The following is a 27,675-nucleotide window of genomic DNA, read 5'->3' as shown; positions in this document are numbered from 1 at the left end:
TGCCGACACATCACCTGCCCCATGGAGGACCATAAATTTTGTTTTATCCACATTAATCTCTAACTCATGTTCGCTGCAGAAGGCCTCAAAACGAGATAGCGCCCGTTGTAATCCCTGACGAGTTTTGGATAATATCAGGGTGTCATCAGCGAACATGAGTAGAGGTACCCTTTGTCCATCCAACTTAGGTGCATCGGTGGGGTGCTCCTCAAAATAGTGTACTACCCCATTAATAAACAACGAAAACAATGTAGGGGCCAGGACACACCCCTGGCGGACTCCCTTCTCGACCTTAAATCTTTTAGTTACTTCACCTGGTTTCCCCCACCGGACCTGGGCATAATTAGAGCTGTGGAGCTTGACCACAAAGTCAACTAATTCCCTGGGCATCCCTAACCTTAATAAAACTTCCCATAATTTTGGTCTTGGGACAAGATCGAATGCGGATTTTAAGTCCACAAAGGCTGCAAATATGAGACCCTTGCCCAACAGGACCTCCTTCCAGTAAATTAGAACAAATTTAAAAACCTGGTCCAATGTCCCCATGCGTGCCCGGAACCCAACTTGAAGAATAGATAGAATCTTGTTATCATTAATCCAACTATGTATTCTACCTAAAATGACGCGAGCGATGATTTTTTGAAGTGTGTCAATAAGGCTAATTGGCCTGTAGTTACCTGGTGCAGCGCGGTCTCCTTTTTTGAAGACCGGGATTATTTCAGCGCCGGACCAGGATTCGGGGAAGGGTGTTCCCCCCAGCCAAGGAATTCATTAGGTTAGTGATATAAGGGACCCAGAGATCATTATCCTGTCTAAACAGGTCTGCTGGAATGCAGTCTGGACCGGGGGCTTTACCACTTGGTATGTTTTTCAGTACCGCCTCGATCTCCTTGGTACTAAATCTTAAGGGGACCTCTATAGTTATGTGTGGGGTAGCAGGACTAAGAGTTCGTACTATGCCCTGCTGATATTGTGCCTCATAGTGGGCAACCCAACGATCTGGTTCCACGTTGTTATTTGGGACTAGAGGCCTTTGTCCATCTCCCCGCCTTATTAAATCCCAAAAGAGGGACATATTCCTGCCTTTGCAGGCTTCCAGCAGATCGTTCCAGCGTCCCTCATCCCACTCTTTTTTTGCCTGTTTTAGGGTGGATTTGTACTTTATCCGTGCCTGCTTAATCAATACATAGGACCTAGATTTAATTGCAGACAAGAGGGCCTTATGGGTGGACCTACAACGGTCGTTATACCATGAAATGGGCTCGTGTTTCTTATTACTCCCCATGGGCTTAATGTTAATAAAATAGGTCTTAAGCCTATTTATAAGGTCCGAGTGGATCTGAGGCAATTTGTCATTAAGGGACTCTTGTGTGTTGCAGGTGTTTATTTCTCCCAATGCGCTTGTTATCAAAGCCCTAATTCCTAACACCTTGGACTCATCCAACGCCACCTTATCCCATTTTACCCGCCTAAAGTCATTGCCTATTATTAGTGGGACGCCACATTTTGTTAGATTCTCTCTAGTCGGATGAGCACATCCCTGGATGTCCATAGTCAGGATCAGTGGATTGTGGTCACTTTCAGGCCGAGTTTGTACGGCCATATCGGACACGGTGTGCCAAATTTCTAGGTTAACTAGGATATGGTCAATTCTGCTTTTCGTTCGACCATTATTAAAGGTCGGGGCTCCCTGGGCATCAGATTTTGTTCTGCCATTCACTGCCCTGAGACCCCGTTCCAGACACATCCCCTTAAGCTGTAGCGCAGCCTCTGTCCATTTCTTTATGGGTTGGGATGTTAGCAGGGGGACACCCCAAAGGGCATCCTCCTCCACGCTCAGCCTACCATCGTCACCATCCAGGGGTTCAAAGCTTGTATTGAAGTCCCCCAGGATGATCAAATTATTTTTGATGGAGTCTTCCGCAAAAAGGGATTCCAGTGCTGTAATGGTCTGGGAGCTCTTACCACCCGGTTGTCCCCTAGCATATACATTAACTAAAGTTAGTATTGACCCATTCTGGAATTTGAGTTTAATTGCCAGGATATCCAGATTGTCAATAGGAATTTCTTCGATAGAAGCCCCATGGGTTTGCCTGACCCAAAACGTGAGGCCCCCAACCGGTCTACCCCTGGGCCCCCTTCTTGCAGGTCGTGAAAAGTTCAAATATCCAACCTTATATATCTTCTCCACGGCCCAAGTTTCCTGGAAAGCCCATATGTCCACTTCGTTAACTAGGGATACCCAGTCAGCTATGCCAACCTTGGATTCCAGGCCTGCAATGTTCCAGGAGGCAATGGCCATGGAATCTCTTGGGACCAAGTTAGTTGAATTTCCAATAGCATTTAGATACACAGCAGAGTGTCTATCGGGACTTGTTTGCACTAGATGGTTTGCCCTAGATTGGTCGTCAGGCTTAGGGCATAAAGGTAGGTTGCTTATTTCAGCCTCTATGATGGTGTTATTGCCGCCTTCCATGTGGACTCCTGGACCACCCATTCTTTGTCAATCTATATCTTCGAGGGAAGACAGTACCTCAAAGCGATTGATGGATTCAAAGCATTGCTCGGGGCCTGAGGTGGCCGCCCTAAAGAAACGGTCACCTCTTTGTTGTCTTCCTAGTTCCTGTTTGTAAAAATACCCTAACGGCAAAACACAGATTGATGACCGATCATTTGGTGCATAACCAACAGAATCAAGGATATAATGCACCAGTTCGGGTGACCTAAAGCTTAAAACCACACAATCCCCGGCAATGGATTTTTCGGAGTGACCAACCCAATCAATCCTTCTAACCATTTTAAAGTCCCTATATAGCCTATTACCAATGTTTGTCATTTTGTTCAAATAGTGCAGGGCTTTGTTCTTAAGGGACGACCAGTGCTCTTGTGTGTTTTGTGGTAGTGAAGGCACATTTGCCAAGACAATTGTGTATGGGGTTGCTTGGGGGGGCAGGTGGAGAAAGGGGCACTTGGGTTGGTCACCTGTCTTGTTGTTATTAATAGCCTGCCCTCGAGGCTTCATAAGAGTCGAAGTTTCGTGGGTCGATGGTACTACTAGGTTGGATATAGCTGGTGGAACGTTTGCCCTTACTACCCCCCCTTGTTCCCCCTCATCCCCTACTCGATTTGGGCAAGAAATGGCCCCATTCCGGTTGTCACAATTATCATTGGCCAGTGGCAAGGATATAGGCGCCCCCGCAGCTGCCTGAGTGCAAGATTTAAACGTGGCCACTGCAGCTGTGCAGGCGCAAACCCCCTCTATCTTATCTAGCCTTTGGACTACCATATCCAGGCGTTTGTATAATGGCTCCAGAATGGTAGCTAGCTTATCTTCTAATATAGTGGCAAAATCCCTTATGGTCAATAAGGAATTTGCCACTGGGGGGTCGTCAGCTATCACCTCATGGGATGGAGTGATTGAGTCGCCGTGGGCAGGGGTATTGGGCAGAACCGTGGTGACGGTTGTAGCAGAGGCTTTAGATTTAGATCTGGTAATTTTAGGAGTGTTGCAACCTTTCTGAGCCTTTTTGTGTTGATCCTTGACGACTTTCCCTACTGCTTTCGTTCCCCTTGTCTTGGCCCTAGCAGAGCTGCTCTGATTACTCTGGGTGATGGTGGCGGGAAGTGAAACAGGCAAATTTGGAGCAGAGCTATTACCGGGAGACTGAGACTGTTCAGGGGGATCGGTTGTTAACCTTGATGGTCTGGGGGCATAAAGTGGGATGTCAGAAGTAGCCCCCCCTCCTAACAGTCTGGGATCCAAGGATAATCTTCTCTCAGTGGCCTGAATTTCATGCACCAACAATGATTCGGCACGTATTAGGAATGCATCCAGGGTGCCCACTACCTTGTCTCCAGATTTCCATTTTGACATACTGTGCGACAATAGGGATGTTTCCTTAACAACAGAGTGACTCGAGGGCAACTCACCAGGCCAATGTCTATATCCAAGTCTTAACAAGGTGTGGCCCAGCCCAGCCTCATTCGGCCTCGGACGGCCGCAGACGGTCCCGCCCTTGTCCCGGGCTTCTCCCGGCGCTACCCGCGCGCTTCCCGCGACGCGGGGGCTCTGCTGGTTTTTATTGCGCGTCCTGGCGCGTTTCTGGTCCCGGCTACTTCCGCTTTTGGCGCTATGCACCCTGGGGATTGGAGTCCCCTCACCGGCGTCCGCGTAGTTGTATAGTGCAGGCTGCGGCGGTGGGCTGCTGGGCTGCTTGTGCGCTGACACGGGCACTGCTCGTGAGTCCTGGCAGGAGTATTCAGTGGGCAACAACAAGGTAGGATTACTTTTACTACATTTCTATTACTTTTATTATTTTAATGACCATTGCATATGTTTGCAAAAAAACTAAAAAACTGTTACCAAGGCGAGGGTCATTGGGTTTGCTTATGCCTGTATACTATTGCATTCATATTTGTTAGGACTTGAGCTGCCTTTTCAGGAAATTGAAATAAAATAGGTGGTTGGGCAGGGCTTTGAGCTCCCCCCAACTCGCATGCGTTGTGTCTACACTGTGTCCAAATTTAGGATGCATTGAAGAGCAACTTCCATCATAAGGGTTTTTTTTAACTTTACGTCTATTCCTTTATGTCCCAAGCGTGGAAAAATAGGCTGAATGTTGTGCTGGGTCGCAGGCTTTTGATTTCTATTTTATTTACATGTGGTATTCTTAAATAAAAAAAAGTAATGGAGTAATGAATAGCAGCAACCTGCCAACAGCGCTTCCTCTTGTGTCTCTCTTTGTAATGATCGGATTTCATCATAGAAATATTTTATCATCTGTAGGAGGTGGTCAAAAGGACAGGTTTACCGTGGCAAAGAATAGAATATATTATTACAGAGATGAGTACACCTCCATCATAGATAGTACTGCAGATCCTGGGAATAATCCTATTCACAGATGGCACTAAATCCATATAGTATATGTAGAGAACAACCATACATAGGTTAGGGGATGGAAGTTGCTGTGAGTTAAGTTATATCATCTTGTCATGTATAATTATTGGAAGAGGCCCTCAAACGTAATTGTACTTTAAGTTTAATTTTTCTTGCAAATGTCATTTTATTATAGACCTTTTTTCTGACGTCGACGCCCGTGTTGGCCGAGATATCACAATTTACGGAGTCTCCATGACAACCTTGGAGGACGTTTTCCTAAAGCTGGAGGGGGGCCAAGCTGTTGAAAAAACAGGTAACAATGAGGCTGTGCATCTCGGTTCAGGAAAGATACATGAATTAATATGATTTACAATAGGTTAAAGGTGTTTAATCACATGACTGACAAATAAGTAACGTGTTAATAATTAAGTTAAACTTTAACTGTTGGTAAATTCCAACTCTTCCACTCCCTTTTCACATTGATGTAAAGGGTGCATAAACATTCTGTAACTGCAGAGATTTTTTAGGATATATAGAATTGTTCAGAATATCGGTAGGTAAATGCTCACTATTTGTGTACTGCAGGTCGATTATGTGTCCGTTTTTACATTATTGAGCCCTAAATTAGAAAAACACGTTTCAAATGAAAAATTCCTTGCATGTGATGAAGAGCACAAGCCACAGCCAGACCTTCACTGCCAGTGCAATCCTAACTAACATGCTGCTCGTAAGAGCGGGTATTGACCCCAATGGAATTACTAGGCCCGTGGGACCACAGCGGTTCTCAATACTGTCATAGGCTTCAAGAGAAAAATGAGAAATAACTGAGGGAATCGGACTTCGAATTACTGATTGCTCCAGTAATTTCTCATTTCTTAATGGACCCTCAGGGTCCAACTTACTATGAGCCAGATTTTCCCCACCCATGGAGTTGCCAGTCTTTCTGGGACCTTTTACTTCAGGAACAGCTAAGTACCGGGACAATTTTCTGGGTGATCCTAATAAGGGCTTTGGTACTGAGATGATTATAATCAATTATGGTTGGTACACTTGGACAAAATTCTGTAACAGTGTGGCATGCTTTGTGATAAAGCATCTAGACTTGGACTCATCATGCCGAGAGACAGCATCCTTGCGCTCAATAGTACATTACACTATGTGTGAGTAACATAGAGATCGATATCATTCAAAAAGACAATTTGTGAACCGCAGACAGCCATGAAAACTAACCAAGAACATTCTAGAGTTTAGATATAATTAGAACATTGGAATGTTCCGGGCTTCTAACAGCTGGAGCTCCAACATTCCAATGTTTGACTTTGTTCACAGCTTTGTGAACAAAGGCCTCTCGGAGCCTGAGGTGTTTTAAACTCCCGGGCTCCGAGAGGCATTTGTTTTTACAAATTTGAACATTATGCCCTCTAGGGGCAGAATGTTCTAATAGCCTTAGAGCCGTCTGTAGTGGGCTCTATCAGACATTAAAGGCCCGCTCACCTTCGGTTTGGGCCTTTAACGCTGGAGCAGGACTTTAATGGCCAGTATAGCCCGCTACAGTGGTCTCCAAGGCTCTAGTGTCTGCATTCACTAATGGCTGTCTAATAAAGAACAGTAGCAAATAGTAAGGCAGGGACAGGTAGTAGAGATAGTTCAAAACATATACTTAAAATGTAATAAAAAGTTAACAAGATTTCAATGCAGAGAATATGGAGTATTAGGGTTGGAGATCTCTGAGAATTCTTCAGGAGAATCAGAAAAAGGATTTCTGCGAGTTGAAGGGATTAAACTCAAGGCTTGTCAAAAGTTAAGGGGGCTCAGTCCAGCATTTTACTTCTAAATCTACAGCTCTATTGTAGGTATTTAGAAACAGCACAGATAATAGGCTTTAAGGGATATGTGTGGAGGAGCCTAAGGGCTACCTGGAGTGATCTGCAATCGAGTTGTTTGCCGATAGGAATAATTTATCTTTTCTGGGGCAAGCATAGCTGGGGCAGAAGAAAATGAAGTGAACCAGGGATTCCGCTGCCTGCTGCCATGACGGGCATTTGGTGCTCATACTAGTTTGGAGATTCCATTTGGCTAATAAGGCCAGGAGAGGCAGTGTGCCATATCAAAATTTGAGATACCGTTGCCTTGCTACAGGTGGATGAATATAACCTAAAAAAGGTTCAAATGCAGAATCTGGTTTACAATCTAGGAAATTGCAAGTTAGGGACTATGGTGTCACATTCCACATTTCATTAGTGTGTGTGTGCGCTCCCAAAAGGAATCCTTAAGAGTCTGGACTAGGTGAATTTGTGTCTATCCCTTCTGCTACGAAATATGTATCCAGGGCCACCCTTAAGGATGCCTCTCCTATCCTTATTAGCCAAATGGAATCCCCAAACTAATACGAGCACCACATACCAGTCATGCCTCTAACATAGCTTGCCCAAATGATCTTGCCATATTCATCCAAAGTGGCTACTTCCTGTAGAGCTTTTTAATAGTTCTCTATGACCGGGGTGTATTTCAGCCGCCGCCAGTACAAATGTTTGTAAATCATTGGACTTATACTCATACCCTATCGTAGTGGTATTAACAGGATGTTTTTAGGAAGGCTTGTTCTGGCTCTCAGAAATATGTTCTCAACCACCCCAAGTGGGACCAGACTCACATTTCTCCATACTCCTGCCCCATACAATGCACTTCCCTCTGCCTTTGCCCTATACACCTTTTGCACGAGTGATGCGCCTGGCTCAAGAGGACTTATAGAGTCTTAGGATAGCAGCAGAGTGCTGGGTTAGGTTCAGGCTACTCTTTTGGACCTGGGGCGACCATGACATGGACCTAGTTAAATTGATTCTCAAGTAGTCAAACTCAGTGACCTTGTCCAACGGTTTGCTGTATAGCATTATCATACCCCTAAATGATCTACTTGGGCTGATAGTCACGAACTTTGTTTTAGAATGGTTAATCACCAGCCCTTGTTAAGAGCAGAGCGCCACAAACCTATCCTGGCCACTAGGAGTCTTCAACATCAATAAAGTGTTATTTGGAAAAAGTAAAAGGGGGATCTTACGGCCAACCAGTAAGGGGTGTTGTTTGGTCCATCCTCTAGATCGGAAACCACATCATTTAGATACAGGGAGAATAAAGTTGGTGCAAGGACTCACCCCTGTCAGACCCCTTTATGGACACCTATCCGTTCTGTCAGCTCCCCTCCCGAGCCTCATCAAACTTGGGGGGACGTGCCCTACGTCGATCAGACATATCGGCCTGTAATTTAGGAGAGAGTCTCGTGGGCCCTTTCTGTAAATGGAGGCAATTTTAGCTGCCTTCCAACTGCGAGGAATACTTGAACCCTTCAGAATATAATGATGACAATTTATTAAAATACAGAGCCAAGCCCTTAGTACTGATGAAAAGGTCACCTGGGGCACCATTCGGCCCAGCAGCTTTTCCAGCTGCTAATGCTTTATTTACTGAGCTCCTGAGTTAATGGCCTGCCACAACAGATGTTCATAAAGACCAGAGAAGTGGGAGTGCCATGCCTCAGGAGTAATAGAGTCAGCCAGGATCTTTGGTGCTCAGTACCCCCCATTAGCCACCAACCTCCAGAATTTTCTAGTATCTTTTGAATGACTGCAGTATAGATATTTTCCTAGACTTACGTTTCCCACTCCTTGTGTGTTTGTATTGAGTCAGTTTTACTCCTCCCTTCTACCTTTTATAAGGGAAGTATTGCCACTATCAAGAGCTCAACAACGCTCATTCTTCCTATCATTGCAGTTCTTATTAAACTAAGTTCGGTCAGGCTTAGCAGGCGCTCCGGTGGGCTTCTGGCATCGCGTGAGACATTCCCCAAGGATTTTGAACTGGTTCTCATTAGTCCTTACAATTGCGGAATTCCAGGCATGATCCCTGGTCTGGGTACAAATAGAGTTATCTAGACCAGTTAAGGCATCTCTGAGGGCCTGGTCCAGTTTGTCTCTAATATGTGGGTTCATGGCTACTCCCCCTCACTTGACTCTGCGCCTGTCATTTCTGGGAATCACATTGGTACTTAGAGATCCATGGATGAATAGATCATTTAAGGAGCAATGGGCAGCGTTGTGATCACTGTCCACACTATTAGCAACAGCAGCAACACATGGAATGACTCCTGGTGGCTATCTGACCTAGGACCCGCACCCACTCCCTACGACCATGCCAGAAACCTCGACTCATCATTGACAACAAGCTCACCATGAAATCCCAGATCAATACCGCCTCCTCCGTCTGCTTCCTTGCTCTGTGCATGCTACGTAAGATCTTCAAGTGGCTACCCCTACACACGAGATGCATCGTGACACAGGCCTGCATCACCAGCCGACTGGACTATGGAAACGCCCTCTACGTAGGAATCACCGCACACCTCCTACAGAGACTTTAGTCCCTACAGAACACCACCGCCAGACTCATCCTCTACCTTCCACAACAAACCCACATCACACCCCACCTCAGGCAACTCCACTGGCTTCCCGTACAGAAGAGATGCCAATTCAAGCTGCTGACCTACGCACACAAGGCTCTACACAACCTAGGACCCACACACATTAACCACGGCCTGAACTTCCACCAACCATTGAGATGACTATGCTCTGCCTCCCTTTCACTTGCCCATACTTCCCGCATCTACTGAAACAGAAGTGGAGGACGCACCTTCTCCCACATCGTAGCAAAGACCTGGAACAGCATCTCCATGCACTTCCAGAGTATCACCTCACTTCTGGAATTCCAAATGGCCCTCAAGACCTAGGCTGTTCGAATAAACCTCCAGGACCTTCAAGCGCCTGGATACCCTATTGGGTGATTAGCCGTGGTTTATAAGTCCTGATTGATTGATTGAGTAACTTCATGTCAACCAGATTTCCCCAAAGACAGAGAGGAATTTTAAAAGTAGTCAATTCTACCGGGTCGATTAAAGGTATGGAAGGCTCGCAGTTTGGATGCTGTGCTGCCATTACATGTCCTCAGGGCATATGATAATGTAAGGGAAAGGATCTGATAAGCAGCACCTGTTCAGCATTTTACTGGGGTATTGTTGAGAATGGGTATGCCCCATTCCTCGCTTTCCTCAGAAACAGAAGAGTACCTACCTATTGTAAGTGTCTCATATGTGGTATTAAAGTCACTAGCAATGATGACAAAATTCCAAGAGTCATGAAGATCCCTGTGTGAGATAAGATCGTGTAGTACCCGTGTCTCCCCCCCCCCGACATCCTGGTTGTAAATGGGAAATTATAAAAAGTAAGTCCGTGAATCCTCCCTGGAGATGGCTATGCCTAGGATGTTGTGAGAGAGTAGAAGGCAGTAAGCATATTTTTGTATAATTGGTCCCCTTTTACCGAAATAAGAAAGCAACCGGAAGGACGGCCCCTTCCAGCGTAACAGGCTGTACAATGCATCCAATTTCCAGGAGGAGGCATATATCAAACTGGTCAATAAAGGTCCCCCAGGCCAGATCACCTAACTTAGATCTCACCCTGGCAGTGTTCCGTGACAGGATGTTAGTAAGAGTGAAGTTTGTGTGATGGGCATCATCCATTGTAGCTAAATGCAGATGGTCACGATTTGCGCAAAGTGACTCACGGTCGGGCGAAAGACCCCTCTCCTCACTACTGCATAGAGGATCCAGACCACCCAGTCAATCTATTATTAAGCCTCAGTCTTATTGCAGGGCATCTCTTTCTGCTGAGCTTGTGAGATACTGGCAGAGGACGGGTTAAGTTTGAACCTGAATGATGTGCGAGGTAGGAAATCCCTATGTAACTCTATGCTTACCTGGCCCTCTGCCATGGATTTGGACTTCAGATCTATCCTAATATATTCAAAGGGCCCTAGTGGGTCAGAGGGGTCATGAAACATTTAGCATGCAAGATGTCAGAGCGAATGACAGAGTGGCAATCACAGACTGACCGTATGTGAAATATGCATTGATTTATCAGAGACTCCTCATCTTCATGCACTCTCTTGGAGAATTTGGAGTCCTTTACCATGAATACAGGGCCCGAATTTCCCAGTGAAGCTGTGCTCTCCAATTTAAACATGTCCCCCTCGGCCCCAACCCTTAGTTTGAGATCATGATTGGCCAAACCACCCCAAGGGTTAAACAGGGAGGTGCTCAGTTACAGCTTGCTATTTGGAGGAATCAAAGGCAGGGGCCTAGTAAAAGGGTGGCCAAAGGTGTGGCAAGAGGTGGAACAGGAAACAACGTGTTGGGTGACACTTTCGTTTTTCAAATTTCTTTTGTTAATTAGTAACTTATAAGTAGGGCACAACACTTCTCCGGAGGGTCTGGGATAGGCTGCTTAAAAAGAGATCTCAGTTCCCTAGTTTCCGCAAGTAACATAGCTAGCTAAGATCTCAAGTGGAGCACCTCGGCCTGGACCGTTTGCACCAACTAAACGACACTGGCAGTACCCGTCACCATGTTCAGGTTAATAGCAGTAGTGGTCACTTCCAGGGGAGCAGTATGCTGACTACCAGGGATCATGGCCTCACTGGCCCTCTGAGAGCCCTCCTTAGAGCTCAAGTGAGGTGGGGGAAAGCAAGGGGCGAGGATATCACATGGGACAGTGGCCTAGGGTTATGATTATCAGTAACAGTGTTAGACTAAATAACATTGAGGTCAATTAACGGGCCTCCCATAATTGAGCTATTTGCTGCAGTGTCAGTATTAGGCTGGGCTTACAATGACAGCGGTCCCTTGGCCGCCCAGTTCTTGGTAATAGGAGCAACTTTCTTCGAAACTGTGTTTGACTGTGGGCGAAGGGCATTGCCTTCTCCAAAAGCGTTTCCACTTCTCCAATTAATGTGTCTATGTCCTTAAGGATTGAATTGTCTTGAGGTCCATCAGGAGGAAAATTCAAAGTGGACCTGTCATATTTTACCCTCTTTCCCGGGAGATTTTCAGTTGCTTTGCTTTTCCCCATCTTGCTTTCAACCAGTGCACTTAACCTGACACTTACTTTTAAAAGTCAAGGCGGGGGAGTTCACAAAAGAAATGAGCTTCAAGAGCTCTGCAGGTGTTTTTCGAAATTGAAGAGAGAGAAAAGCAGCCTACCCTCAAAGAGCTCAATGCCAATTTCTTATCACACCACAAGGTAGCAGTCGCCATTTAGCCAGTCTGCTTACAACGCATGCAATAAAGTGGACAGTACTAATGGAAGAAAACCCAGAAAAAAGTAAGAAGATCTTACCCCAATAGGTCAAATAATCGCAGCAGAGGACCAAAGGGGGTGGCCTTGCCCGGCCTCTTCCTGGCGCTGACTGGCACAGGACGAGCCTACCCTTGGCCCCGGGGTGGCCTGTGTGCATCCTGCGCCCTGGACACAAAGCATGCTTATGTAGTGCTAGCAGGCACAGGTGTGGGACATTGTAGGGCTCCTCCTCTACTCTGTTGGATGCTGGGACAGGTAGTCCCTCACTTGCTAGCAATAGTAGCTCCCGCGTGACTCAAAGTGCGCTTATATATCTCAGGTGGGCACAGGCACAGGTGTGGGACATTGCAGGGATCCTCCTATGTTCTATTGGACGCTGGGAAAGCTAGCCCCTCACTTGCTGGCAAAACCAGCTCAACCTAATTCAATATCAACAATATATATATACTTTATTGTGATTCTTCGGATGCAGAATTTACATAGAGAATTACAGTAAAACCAAGGAAGAAATGTGGTGCGGAATTCCCCTCTAATGTAAACTTGGGGAAAAAGGATTCATGATTCTGTGAGCTACTTTTGTTGAATAATGTGATTTTCTATCTTTGTGGCAGAGTTGATGGAAACTCCAGCACTTTCAAACAAGTGTATGTCCTATCCCTACTTTTCAAAACACTATTCTGAGATTAACTATAAAACATGTTTCCCAATTTGTATGTGTGCTGTACAGTGCAGCACACATGCAAAATTTAAACGTTTAAAGAAATAAAAACGTTTCTTCTACTATGACTCTGCCTTGTGGAGGCAAAATTGCTAGGTGCAAAGCCTTGTCTACCACTTTTGAAGCTACAGCATTGGGTCAAAACCTATGAATAGTAGTGTGGGAACACCCATGTACCACTCATTTGACACCATCTTGTTGCAAAGTAACACCAGCAGTGCTAATCACCACTTTGCATTACCTTTAAGAAATTAACTCAAAAAAGGTTTTTCTCTGGAAACTAATTAACAAATCAACACTTTGCAGTGGTTTGCTTCACTTTTGGTGATTTTACACCAGCGCAAAGCGTTTGCATCTGCCCTGTGTGCGGGAGGGAATGTTGCATTGCTGTTGTCGCCACCTTCTATCCACTAGTTCTTATTTTTAGGGAGCCTTAAACTGCTTCTATGCGTTAGTGAATGTCATGATTGGAATTTGATTTATTTATTAGGTCTCTTTAAATGGCTAAAAACTGATAATGGTGCCCCCAATTTGGCAAACATACTGAGTTTTTCCAATCCTCCATTTAAATGCATGAGTGTAGACTTTTCAATCTGCAGGCAACGATCTGCGGACAGAATATATATTTCAAAATGATAAATAATAGCCTTACAGGCGCTTTATTTTATTCCACTTTCTTTCATTAGTAGTTTCATCTCCATACAAGAATGTTCACTGGCTTCAAAATCAGTTTTATTGTGTGCTAACTTTAGAGAAGTGATAAAAAATATTTAGAGATAATTCTTTAATCGCCGCAATTACCGCTGCTGTTTCCCCCTTGCTGGGGGTGGAGAAAAGCCGAGACCGGGTGACTGGGAGGAAGCGGACGACACCTACCAGTACCCTTTGTGGCCCCGCGAGACCCGCCAACGCTGTCTGCAACCGAAACGCCAGGAGGTGCCTACAAAAGTAGATCGGTGCTCCCGCTGCGCCGGAGCCAATTCTTTAATCGCTGCCTATACCACTGCTGTTTCCCCCTTGCTGGGGGTGGAGAAGAGCCAAGACCGGGTGACTGGGAGGAAGCGGACTTTACCTCTCAGCCTCCTTTGTGTCCCCGCGAGCCCCGCCAACGCTGCCTGCACCAGAAACACCAGGAGGCGCCTACATAGGTACGTCGGTGCTCCTGCTGCGCGGGAGCCAATTCTTTAATCGCCGCCAATACCGCTGCTATTTCCCTCTTGCTGGGGGCGGAGAAGAGCCGAGACCGGGTGACTGGGAGGAAGAGGACTACTACTCCCAGCACCCTTTGTGGCCCCGCGAGCCCCACCAATGCTGCCTGCACCAGAAGCGGCAGGAGGTGCCTACATAAGTCCATCAGTGCTCTCGCTGCACGGGATACACAAGGGCATGCCCGTCTGCTCCCGGTTCAAGGGCAGGCCTGTCCGCGCCCATCAGCGACCGGATGAGACTGGGCTGGGACACCCCCCTTACGCCTGCTAATTGATTATCCCCACCGAGGTGAGTGCGCACATATTAGTTTTTTATTCTTGTGCACTCAACATGGGGAAGCGTGGGGTTACCCCCACAACGACCTGCTACATCCAGTATTGACTGTATGCTGGAAAGGGCCATCAGCATTGTGGCCAATGAGATAGAATTAACTGAGAGGCACCTTTCTCTTGGTGTGGGGGCTCCTCTGATTGGTTCCACGCTAGGGGCAGATCGTATTATTACTTCCCCTCCTTGTAATTTGATGGGCACTAACTCAAATGTCCCCTTGCACAATGGCTTTAATAATGATTCTAACATTAATACCGAGGTTTCTCCGGCTGAGTTATTTGACGGTGTAAGCACAGTAGCACCTCCATTAACTCCGGCCCCCTCCTCAATTTCCGTAGGTTCTGAGGCAGCTCCCAGGGCGAAAAGTAAGAGAGAGCCCACAAAACCTATTAGTGCTAAGAGGAAACAACCCACTCGCCTAAGTGCATCACGTACTGCATTGAGCTCATGGATACATGCCTATGCCCCCCCAAGACCTCTGAAGTTCCTGCACACATTCCAAAATAAGGAACATAGGGACAAATCATATCAAGCTCTTTTCCCGTTCGCAAACGGGCCGATTCTCAGAATCGGGCTGTTTGCGAACGGGAAAAGGCCTTTTAGGATGTATCATCCCAAAAGGGCATCGCAAATTAGAGATTCGTAAAATTTGCGATTCTCTATTTTGCGATTGCATTTAAGGAATTGCAAATTGCGATTCCTTAAATGCAATGTATGAAGCCTAGAAAAAGTGCAATTTGGCCGCAAGGAATCGCAAATTACCACCAACTTCAAGTTGGTGGCAATTTGCGATTTCCTTGCAAAATGCACTTTTTGGCATTTTTCAAAGTGCCATGTGACGCACAGACATGCCTTTAGGGCATGTATGTGCGCCACTGGTGGAAGACTGAAGAACTGTGGAAACGGTCGCACTCTCAGGTAATGACATTTTAAATAGATTTGTAATCAAGGAGCATCCATCACCACCCCCTTTTGTACTGCTTTGTTCGCCATAAGTTGGCAGGGTATGCTCAGACGTGAGTCCCTTGCTCACTATGCCACTGGATTCAAGCAAGCCTGGCTGAAGACGGCTGAAATGCCAGAAACCGGTCCTAGGAAGTTTGTTTCTGGTCCAGGGAAGGCATGGCTTGGCAGTTCGGGCTGGACTGTTCCCATGAGGCACAGGGTCAGACTGATTTGCATATGGCCATGTCTGAACTGGGGTGGCAGAGTGGGCTAAAGAATGGTGATGGATCAAACCCAGATCTGTTGACTGGGTGTGAGTGTTTGATTGGTTCTGATGCTCCGTCCATCACCACCCCCTTTTGTACTGCTTTGTTCGCCATAAGTTGGCAGGGTATGCTCAGACGTGAGTCCCTTGCTCACTTTGCCACTGGATTCAAGCAAGCCTGGCTGAAGATGGCTGAAATGCCAGAAACCGGTCCTAGGAAGCTTGTTTCTGGTCCAGGGAAGGCATGGCTTGGCAGTTCGGGCTGGACTGTTCCCATGAGGCACAGGGTCAGACTGATTTGCATATGGCCATGTCTGAACTGGGGTGGCAGAGTGGGCTAAAGAATGGTGATGGATCAAACCCAGATCTGTTGACTGGGTGTGAGTGTTTGATTGGTTCTGATGCTCCGTCCATCACCACCCCCTTTTGTACTGCTTTGTTCGCCATAAGTTGGCAGGGTATGCTCAGACGTGAGTCCCTTGCTCACTATGCCACTGGATTCAAGCAAGCCTGGCTGAAGACGGCTGAAATGCCAGAAACCGGTCCTAGGAAGTTTGTTTCTGGTCCAGGGAAGGCATGGCTTGGCAGTTCGGGCTGGACTGTTCCCATGAGGCACAGGGTCAGACTGATTTGCATATGGCCATGTCTGAACTGGGGTGGCAGAGTGGGCTAAAGAATGGTGATGGATCAAACCCAGATCTGTTGACTGGGTGTGAGTGTTTGATTGGTTCTGATGCTCCGTCCATCACCACCCCCTTTTGTACTGCTTTGTTCGCCATAAGTTGGCAGGGTATGCTCAGACGTGAGTCCCTTGCTCACTTTGTCACTGGATTCAAGCAAGCCTGGCTGAAGATGGCTGAAATGCCAGAAACCGGTCCTAGGAAGCTTGTTTCTGGTCCAGGGAAGGCATGGCTTGGCAGTTCGGGCTGGACTGTTCCCATGAGGCACAGGGTCAGACTGATTTGCATATGGCCATGTCTGAACTGGGGTGGCAGAGTGGGCTAAAGAATGGTGATGGATCAAACCCAGATCTGTTGACTGGGTGTGAGTGTTTGATTGGTTCTGATGCTCCGTCCATCACCACCCCCTTTTGTTAGGGCATGTATGTGCGCTACTTGTGGAAGACTGAAGTACTGTGGAAACGGTCGCACTCTCAGGTAATGAAATTTTAAATAGATTTGTAATCAAGGAGCAAACTCTTTGGTGCTTGTGAGTTCCACCTCCTAATCTCATGAGGTGTGTTACTGTCCACAAAATAAGCGTCTTCAGAGAAAAGACGTCCTCACTTAGCACTCATGAAACGACGATGAAATCATTTAAATAAGGATGGTGAATCCAATGTAGTTGAGTTAGATAAGAATTTTAATCAATGATAAGTAAACCATGTATGATAATTCTCATACATTGACATATCCCAAATATTGATGTAGTTCACATGTTTGAAATCAATTCAATTGAAAGGGTATCCTGAATTCCCCGATGCATTTCGGGTCTAGCCCTTCGTCAGGGCTAATTTCCTAAAAATAATAGGAAAAAGGTAGATTGAGCTGAAGTCCAAGTCTTACGGAATGCGAGAAAGAATGTGTGCCTTAGAAATCGTGAATAAAGAGTGAAAAAAATCAGTATAACCTTCACCGGAAAAGAGAACTTAAGACCCACAATATGCGTTCTAAGTATAGTGAACGTAGAAACAGAATAGTGCTGATTAATAGAAAGAACGTGGTAAAAGAGGTTCAACTGGCATGAAAGGTGCTAAAAACAAGAAACGTTACAAGTGCCGGATTTGTTGTTGTATTAGTGGGAGAATAAGTGTGTAAGGTCTAGAATGACCAAACATTGACCTTAGCCCGTGAAGGTAAATGTTATACGATTCAAACAACGGTCACCATGCCAACGTACAGGTCCGGTAAAAACATGCTGTTAGACCTGCGCGTACCAAAAGGTAACTTAGAAGGAGTGTGCTGAACTTAACCAATAAATATGGAAGTGACCGTAAAGAAGGAGGTGCAGAAACGTTGCCCCAAATCCTGAAATTTCGACACGTACCTGTGAACACAGTAAATCATGTGCACAGGACCACTTCAGGAAGTGTTAGTACCGCGTGAGTTTGACACCGGAATAATAAGAAGGAGAACCGGAAGTATTCACCGCCGTGCAGTAAAGATGAAAAAAATACTGTGTATTGGAATAGAACAGAAAAGAAATAAACAACGAGTGTAAAATAAATAATGTGAAAGTATTGGTGATTAAGGATTAAAAGTGTAACATAACGTTGTGTATGATGATTATATGCGAAAGGTAACCACGAAATAAAATAAATTAACGATGGAAAAAACCTGAAAATGAAACACACAGAATGCATACAGATAACATGAATTCAAGAATAAATGAAAAGAAATGGGTAAAGGGAAAAATAAAAGGAGGAGAATCAGATAGAAGAAAAAGGAAATATATAGTGATAGCAACAGTTAAATGCAAGAGCATCTATGAAATAGAATCCAACTTTGTACATAATCATAACGCAAAATTTTAAGTAACAACTAAATTCAAGCCATTCATTAAGTCCCCTGGCGTGCACAGAATTGAGTTTGTTTATCCAATACAATTCGCGTTGTAAAATGAAACGACTGTTGTCTCTCCCACGTTGAACGGGAACCTGTTCCAAAATCATGAACCTGAGTTGACTGATGTTGTGATTAAGTTCGAGAAAATGTGTTGCCACTGTGGACTTGGTGTTCTTGGTTCATATGTTGCTTTTATGTTCCGTGAGACGGATCTTAATTTTTCTTTCAGTCTTGCCCACATATGGTAGTCCACATGGACATTTTAATAAGTACACAACGTTGCTCGTATCGCAAGTAGCCGTGACTCGTAGTTTAATGGATGTACCTTTAGTGGGAGGCATTACAGTAGTACCCTTAATGATGTTATTGCAGCTGCCACAGTTTAAACAAGGAATAGTGCCTTTATAATGACAAGTTGAGGAGGGCTCTTGTTGAGTAGTTGTTGCAAATTGTGCGTGTGTTGGTAAGCGAAGATAGGGAGTTGATGAAAAGTTCCTTTGAAATCTGGTTCAGCTTGTAGCAATGGCCAGTATTTACGAATGACGTTCTTGATTTTAATGCTTTTGGTAGAAAATTTAGATACAAATTTCAATCGTGAATCTTTGGAATCAGTTGGAATTTGTAGTTGGAGAAGGTCAGTATGATTCTTGATTTTGTCTCTGTTGACTGCTTCTTGAAGAATAGAATCTGGGTATGATCTTTTTTTCAATTTATCAATAAGTTTATTTCTGTGTTCATGAAAAATTTCTTCAGTGGATGAAATGCGTTTTATCCTCAATAATTGAGAGTAAGGCAAATGCTTTTTGAGGGATTTTTGATGAAAACTAGAGAAGTGTAACAAGTTGTTACAATCGGTAGTTTTAGTAAAAACGGAGGTGGTTAGTTGATTATTCTGTATAGTGACGTCAACATCCAAGAAGGAAATATGATTGGTACTGATTTCATGAGTGAATTGTATACGGTCATTGATGGTATTTAATTGTGTGATACATGTAATAAGTTCAGATTGATTTCCCTTCCAAATTAAAAAAATGTCATCAATGTATCTGTGAAAAATCACTAGGTTCTTCAACCACAGTTCCTGGGATAAGATGTAATCAAGCTCGAATCGATGCATAAAGAGATTCGCATACGCAGGAGCTGCGCAATTGCCCATAGATGTACCGGATAGTTGTGTGTAGTAGTTATTGTTCCAAATGAAGTAGCTGCGGTACAAAGTAAAAGGCATGAGTTCAAGTAGGAATACTTTGAGATCATTATCCATGTCTGTGTGGATCAAAAAAGATTCCATGGCCTGTATTCCTAGATCATGAGGAATTGAAGTATACAGTGACTTGACGTCGATAGTACACAGAATCAGTTGAGTGTAATCTTGAATCTCGATGTTATTGAGTTTGATAAGAAAATCTGTAGTATCCTTTAGGTATGTTGACATGTTTTGTACTAAAGGCTGGAGATGTCGATCAATGTATTTTCCAATAGGTTCATGAATAGAGTTTCTGATGCTTACAATGGGTCTGAAAGGTGGTCGTTCCAAGCATCTATGTATTTTCGGTATCATGTAGAGATACGGGACACTAGGATTATCCATAATAAGAAAACGTTTATCACGTTCGTTAATGGTACCTCTATGTAAAGCATTGTTAATAATGGCCATGAGAATTTTGGAAGATTCAATTGTTGGATCTGAGGTTAGTTTCATGTAAGCTTGTTGATCCCTAACATGGGATTTGAAGTTTGTTTTCAATGTAAAAACAAGTGTCAAGTACAACAAGGGCTCCTCCTTTATCTGCCTTACAGAACGTAATGTCTTTATCCGATGCAAGTTGTCTGATGATGTCACGTTCATTTAAGGTTAAGTTACTGCGATTATGCTCTTGGTCACAGAATAAGTTAGTGATTTCTTTGCCTACCATTAATTCAAAAGTGTCAAGAAATTTGTGGCTGATCGTGAAGAACCAGAACCTTTTGGGCCTGGCGGCGCAGGGTACGCCCTCTGTCCCCGGAGTTCACCTGCTTCGCTACACAGAGACACGGGACACTCTGTCGGCGTTAGAAGATTGGATTTATTTAGCTGCAGCTAGTACAGTTATCCCAGAAGTACACAAAGTAGGTTCTCAGGAGACTGCCACTTCACTCTGTGGCGCATCAGATTAAATACTATACAATACATAATTATTAACGAAACACACTCCCCAAGCATATAAGAAAAGAGCCAATAGGGTAAGTTGAAAAAGAAAGCGGAACCAATAAGAAAACAGAAATATCAGATGACTCGAAGAGACCTCTCCTCCAACTGTGTTTGTCACCCCACCCCCGAACTAATTCATTAACAGATTATAACTAACTTGCAGGTGGTGAGATACGCTTGTGTGTATTAGAGGACAGTTGTGACACGAGAGAATGCTAGCAGGAGACAGTGAAGGTCAGTTGATAAGATATGATCAGGAAAGAATAGTGTGAGCCTACAGATAGTTGAAACAGGGATTAGGAAAGCCAGACAAGGATTAGTGTACTCGGCTAGTCCAAACACCAGCTTCGCAAATAAGGCCGAGGACGTATTTCGACACCGAGCTACAGGAAAAGCAGAATAGACTTCGTTCGCTGTGCTGCCTGAGTGATGGCAACACAAAATGGCGGCGGGTCACAAAATGGCGGGTCGATTCGATCGTGATCGAAAATCGAAGTTCCTCAGACCCTCCTTTTGCCAGAACTCAGGCAAGATAGACTCATGTTAATCTGAGTGCACGTCAATAGCCATGAGATCATCGAGCTGTTGCTGTAACATCATTCTTATATTTTCCGTTACTTGTGGCTTGGGTTTTGGGATGCACGGGAGTAGCATAAAGATCACAGATAGCGGGACCACAGTGCATACAAAGGCAACAAGAAAATACAATGGTCAAGATTATTCCAAGGAATGTCAATGCTTTCCAACCCCATTTGGACAGTAGTCCCCAAAACCATTCCGTTAAAGACCAATCTCCTTCGTCCTGATGAATAGACTCGGAGATTATGTGCAACTTGGAGATAGCTTGGTATACTGTCGGAGCGTCATTAGGAATGAAAATACAGCAGCTTGACCCGATTAATTTACATACTCCACCACGATCGGCAAGAATAAAGTCTAAGGCAACTCGGTTTTGTAAGGTCATAAGACGATCCGCCTGTGGTTCTGCCGTGATATTACTTAAGGCTCCTACAGTCATGTCTACTGTAGTCTCTACGACACGGACCAGTTGCCTTATATTTCTGCTGTTGGCCATTGGACCCCAGAAGGGAAGGAAACCTTTAAGGAAATCTCCCCCTTCTTGTCCTGCTGTGTCTTTTGAGTCAATAATTCCTCTGCTGAAACGGGTTCGGTGATAATTGGCAGAAGCAGTGTAAGTAGGAGGAAGAAGGAAGGCTATGTAGCAAGTACCAGAGAAACCCGTTGGTAACCAAGTATAAGCTCTATTATAGCAAATGAAATAGGTGCCTTGAGACGGTACTAGAGGAGGCGAGTTTTGAGAGGAATAAATGTACGTGTAGGAACAGTTACTCTTTTGTGCAGTGTCAGAAGAGCGATTGTTTATCTGTAAACAGAAGTTACCTTGATGCGGTATAGTCCAGATTGGCGAGGATTTTCCCTTTCCCACTTTATTCTTAAGACTCGACATATATTGGGTGACGTTCCAATTGGTGTATGCTTTCCTTTCGTCAATGGAAATTTTGCTGTTCTCCATGATTTTAGCCATAACTACCATACCCTTAATGAAGGAACTATGACTAAAATCCGGCTAATTAATTTGTGAAGTAACAGACCGTCTGAATTTACTTTGATAAGCATTGGAGAAAATGACGAAGAATGCCCAAGCAGAACCCTCATAAGAAAAAGGAAGAACTAGATATGGCATTCCTTTCTCGGTGATATGTGGCATAAGACCACATACCCAACAATCAGTTGTGTTAACCACTAATTGATGCTGGTGTAATAGTTGGATAAAGGAATTGTTGTAATACTCGGTTCTTCTGACAATTTCATGTGAAGGAAGAGTATGAAAGAGGTGTGGAGAGATAGTAGAAGAAGGCAAAGAGGAAGAAGGAGAGGTATTTCTTGGCTGCAAAACATAAATTATCCAACCAATAATCGCCAAAGCAATACATAATGATATAAAAACACATAGAGTTATACTATAACGACTGTACAATATTTCACAGGGTGCTTTCTTCACTCCATCTCTTCTTTCTTTATTGTTTAGTGTAGTTTCCATTTTACTAGTGGATGCTCACGGCAATCTTCTTCAATCACTGAAGTCACGATTCTCTACCGTCCTATGACACTGAGGACCCTGCAGACCTATTGTCACTACTCAGGTCGTGACCTAGACTCCTACTGTGACCCTGCCACCGAAACAGAACACTACACAAGGGAGAAGAAAGTCTCAATTGTTCTTTTGTCTGGGCCTAAGGTTATAACGTTCCTTCCCCGGAACACTCTGATTTCGAAACAATGTTCTTGGTCCAGTCGTATTCAAGCGACGATGCGATGGAATTGCTTCTTGTAAAATGTCGTCGTCCTCTTTCTCAGACAGTGTCCCATTCAGGTGTGCATCGCTAAAGGGTACAAATCGTGGAACTGTTTCGCCCTCACAGTCACCAACCCCTCTACGAACCCACTGATCAAAAGGCAAAGGCAAAGATACTTTCTTGCAATGCACACCGTGAATCCAATTCTTTTTTCCTTCAACTTTGACCGCTGTTCTTGTGGTAAGTAACACCACTCGAGGCTCCCGCCACCTGGGCTGCAGATTATTCGACTTTTGAAAATTCTTCACACAGACCCAGTCACCTGGTCGGATGGAATGATCTGTGTCTGCGGAGGCCTCCGGCAGAGCACTCTGAACCTGTTGAGGAAGAACACGCAATTTAGTTGTAAGGTCATGCAGATAGTCAATCAACATTGGATAGGGCAAGTCTGAAAATTTCTTAGGGTGAGGTATTCCCCATACGTTGGCCGGACGGCCAAATACCAATTCGTAAGGGCTAAGTCCCAAACGAGAGTGTACTGCAGTTCTGGTGGATAGCAGAGCTAACGGCAAAGCATCAGGCCAATTAAGTCCCGTACTTGCTTGAACCTTTGCTAATTTCAACTTCAGAGTTCCATTGTAACATTCTACTAAACCCGCTGATTGTGGATGATTTGCCGCATGGAACTTTTGCTTGATTCCAAGACCTGCACAAACTTTCTGCATGACTTGGCCAACAAATTCGCTCCCATTGTCACTCCAGACAATGCGCGGCAAACCAAACCTGGGAAAGAACTCTTTTAGTAGGATTTTAGCTGTAGACAAAGCTGTATTATCTTTCAAAGGGTATGCTTCTATCCATCTTGAAAAGGCACATACTACCACCAGAACATATTTGAGGTTGTTGCATCGATCCATATGAATGTAATCGATTTGCAACACTTCAAATGGGTATGTCGGAGGAGCAAAGTGACCTGCTGGAGTTGGGGTTCCCTTTCCTGGATTGTACATTAGACAAACAATACAATGCTTTACTACATTGTCTGCACATTTTGGGATATTTTCGTTTTGCCACACTGGAGCCAAAAGTTTACAAATGCCTTTTGCACCTCGGTGAGCTGGACCATGAGCCATAGTAACCACTGGGAGTACATAAGCATCCGGTAACAACCAACGTTGATATTCGGATAATTCTATCCAACAACCCATCTCATCTAACATTCCCGTACTTTCTCTCCACTTGCTCAACTCTCTTTCTGAAGCCTCTTTCTGAATCGCTTTCACGCTTTCCACTGTATTCTCACACATTCCTCTCTCTCTGACCCAATTCGCAGGACCTGCCACATACATTCGACTCGTTGAATCTCTTGCTGTTTTCTTTGCTATTTCATCAGCAAATGCATTTCCTCGTCCAACATCATCCGTAATCTTCTTGTGTGCACTACACTTCACTATCTCTATTTGAATGGGTAAAGCAAGTGACTCAAAGAGATCAGTCACTAACTGAGCATGTTGTATTTTGGTGCCATGTGAAGTTAGGAATCCCCCTTCCTTCCAGAGACGCCCCAAACTGAACGCTACACCAAAGGCAGATTGGCTGTCAGTGTACACGTTCACTCTTTTCCCTTTCGATAATACACAAGTCAGTGCTATCAACTCTGCTGCTTGCGCTGAATTGTGTCTTATGCGTGCAGTTTCCACAATCGTATGTAAAGTGGTTACAGCATAGGCTGAAACCGTATCTCCATTAGGCATTTGAAACAAGAACCATCTACCCATAGAATCCCATCCGGATTCTCTAGCGGTGTGTCTCTCAGGTCAATTCTTCCTTTTGTCTCTTCCTCAGTACGGAAGAAACAATCATGCTGATCCTCAACACTCTCCTCATTTGGAAGGGGCAACAAAGTAGCTGGATTTAGGGTATTACATCGTTTGATGTGTACGTGACTAGCCAAAAGCGTCAGCTCGTAACCAGTAAGACGTGCACTCGTAAGATGCTGTGTTTTCGTTCTGTTTAGCAAAGTATCCATTGCATGTGGCACCATGACAATGAGAGTATTATCTAACACCATTCCAGCAGACTGTCGGATCGAAATTGCTGCGGCTGCTGTGGCTTTGAGACAACTGGGCAATGCTTTAGCTACGGGATCTAATGTAGCCGAAAAATAGGCACATGGCCGCTGTCTGTCTCCAAATTGCTGTGTCAAGACTGACCATGCACAACCTTCTCTCTCGTGAACATAAAGCGTAAAAGGCTTAGTGTAATCTGGGGTGCCTAGTACAGGAGCAGAACACAGAGCAGTGCGTAAATCAGTGAAACTCTTTTGGCACTCATCAGTCCAAGGAAGGGGCTGAGGCGTATCTTTTAAAGTGAGTGCTAGCATAGGTTTGGCGATCAAAGAGAAGTTAGGGATCCACTATCTACAATAAGAAGTGATACCCAGAAAGGCACGTACTTCCCTTTGTGTGGATGGTACAGACATTCGTGCAATCGCTTGAATTCGTTCTGGTGTCAATCGTCGACCCTCCTTTGATAGGAGATGACCCAAGTAGGTAACCTCTTGACAAACATACTGTAGTTTGGAAGGTGAAACCTTGTGATTCAGCTTAAACAAGTGGCGTAACAGTGCAACAGTGACATCTGTGCAGATATCTTTTGTATCGGCGGCGACTAACAAGTCGTCCATGTATTGAATAAGAGCAGCACCAATCGGCAAGTGAAAAGTATCAAGATGACATTTCAAAGCTTGGCTATAAATGGAGGGACTTTCACAATAGCCAACCGGGATTTAAACCCAGCGGCGCAGGGGACACGCCTGAAGTCTTCGGGTTCACCTGTCTTAGAGTACAGAGACACGGGATTCTTCTGTTGACATCAAAGATCAATTTATTTAGCTGCAGCCAGTAACAGAGGTCCTAGAAGTACAACACGGTGTATGTTCTCAGGAGACTGCTCAACATAATAGAGTGGAGCATCGTCTTTTATGCCAAAAACCACGTTCCTGGCTAGCATCAATTACTCACAAATTTGACCAATCAGAGGATGATATTTACAGAGGCATCACATAACGACAAACCCACTTTCAGTTATCCAACCCATTGCCAATGACAAGGCAAGAATCCAGCATTCTTGTTCGAACAGGCCGGACGGGCCCATCATAAAAGACTTCAACCCAAATCAATAACTAGGCCATAAGGCCATAAAAGTAAGGAGCAGAAACAGATGAGGAGAAAGATAGAGGGGTGTGTGCGTGTGCCATAGAATCAATAATGTCCTGCTCTTTGATCTCTATCTGACCAGCTGCTTAACAAGGTACTGGCTCAACAAGTTTAGCCTCGGGCAACAGGGTCAGTTGACTCAGGTCAAACTGAAGTCAACACGAGCTCAAACTAAGGTGTATGCGTCCCTAGAGGCTCGCTTGGCCCCAGTCATCCTGTAGTCATTAGCCTATGTGAGGGCAACCACAAAATGGCGGTTATACACAAAATGGAACCCACGGGTGCAGACTAGATCGACAAATACACAGTGAATCCATCGGTGTAGCATGACGAAAATGCTTACGCATAACGCACTTGTCAGTCGCAGTTCGCTGATACCAAAATCATCACGATACGACAACCTTCATTGAATGGGTTCAGAATTCACGGAACCACAGACCCTCCTTTTGCCCTTACATAGGCAATTACCTAAACTCACGTCAATCTGAGTCCAGGTCTATTTTCATCAGATCATTGAGATGTTGCTGTAGCATCATCCTGGTACTTAGTAACTCTCTCTGGACAGGTCTCCTCGAACACGAGGTAGAAAAAAGGCCACGGATAGCAGGAGCACACTGTATACAAAGACAGAACAGGAAAAGGATAGCTAATACCATCCCAATGACCATCAGAATCTTCCATCCCCAGGTGGATAACAATCCCCAGAACCATCCCATTAACGACCAATCTCCTTCGTCCACATGTACGGACTCGGAGAGCTTATGTAGCTTGGAGATGGCTTGGAAAACTGTTGGAGCGTTGTCTAGAATTAAAACACAACAGCTTGATTGGATCAATTTACAGACCCCTCCTCTATCTGCAAGTATGACATCTAACGCAACTCTGTTCTGAAGAGTCATAAGGCGATCTGACTGGAGCTCAGCAGTCAAGTTACTAAGGGCGCCGGCAGTCTCGACTATGGTGGACTCAACTACTCTCGTCAATTGCCGTATGTTCCTGCTGTTAACCATAGCGGACCCGAGCGCCGTCCTAGGTACTACGGACCTGTCCTCCCTTACAACTGTCAAGCGGAGAATCATACGGCGATCTAATCCTAGAGGCATAACAACCTCTCTATTCAAGTAATCTCAAACGGAGTTACTGTGAGTACCTTATCACTACACTCACAGCACACTTTAGGGTGTGTGCTGATATTTACACGTGGCCTATACCTTGTTTATACGGCCATTCACAATTTTTTTGCTGGTCCTGACGAAAGCCTCTAGAACCATCGAGAAGGCTGAAACTAGTTGACCTTATTTACAAGGGATATCAGGAAAATAACATTCCTAATTATATATCCCGCAAAACTTTTTTACATTAGTCCTGGGACCCTTATAATAAAAGTTTTTCCATAGGGCATCTCCCTGAGACTTTTTTAACTCTTAAACACATCACACATAGCACGCCACTTTCTGCTCAAAACCCTGCTCCGCTGTATCCCAGGCGTTGTAGCACAACTGGATTGTGCTAGACAATCCAGTTGGGCCCCGATGATGAAGCATGCCACCTACTAGGTAGGTGGGTGAGGGGTTTCTTTCACAGCAGTTGTGCTCTCTCTCCTTTCACGTTTATTACAACAATGATAGCAAAAAAAGTTTGCTCTGAATCATAAAACTTGTCCACTTTGTTTTGTCAAATTGTTTGGGGAAGAGGACAAGTTTTTCTTTTCCTCGCTCTCTTGTTGTTCCCATTAGTTAACCATAGGTCCCCAGAACGGCAGAAAACCCTTCGAGAAATCTCCCAATTCTTGTCCTGCGGTATCTTCCTTTCTGAAGACACCTCTAACGACTCTCATCTTGTGGTAATCTGCCGCAG

The 27,675-nt window shown here is 44.7% G+C and overlaps 1 protein-coding gene across 2 annotated transcripts in view; it reads left to right on the top strand.

The window, feature by feature from the left end:
- Positions 1–27,675, top strand: part of LOC146810319 (ATP-binding cassette sub-family A member 9-like) — a 1,478,308-nt gene that overhangs the window by 485,556 nt on the left and 965,077 nt on the right. The window contains exon 18 of one of the 2 annotated variants that reach the window (XM_085617314.1): positions 5,073–5,192. The exons of the other annotated variant lie outside the window; for it this stretch is intronic. Within the exon in view, the coding sequence (XP_085473440.1) occupies positions 5,073–5,192 (120 nt within the window). The remainder of the gene's footprint in view (positions 1–5,072; positions 5,193–27,675) is intronic. 2 annotated transcript variants of the gene reach the window in all.

The sequence above is a fragment of the Triturus cristatus genome, chromosome 7 (assembly GCF_964204655.1).
Source record: "Triturus cristatus chromosome 7, aTriCri1.1, whole genome shotgun sequence".
Taxonomy (NCBI): Eukaryota; Metazoa; Chordata; class Amphibia; order Caudata; family Salamandridae; genus Triturus; species Triturus cristatus.
This window is presented reverse-complemented; position numbering and strand designations above follow the sequence as displayed.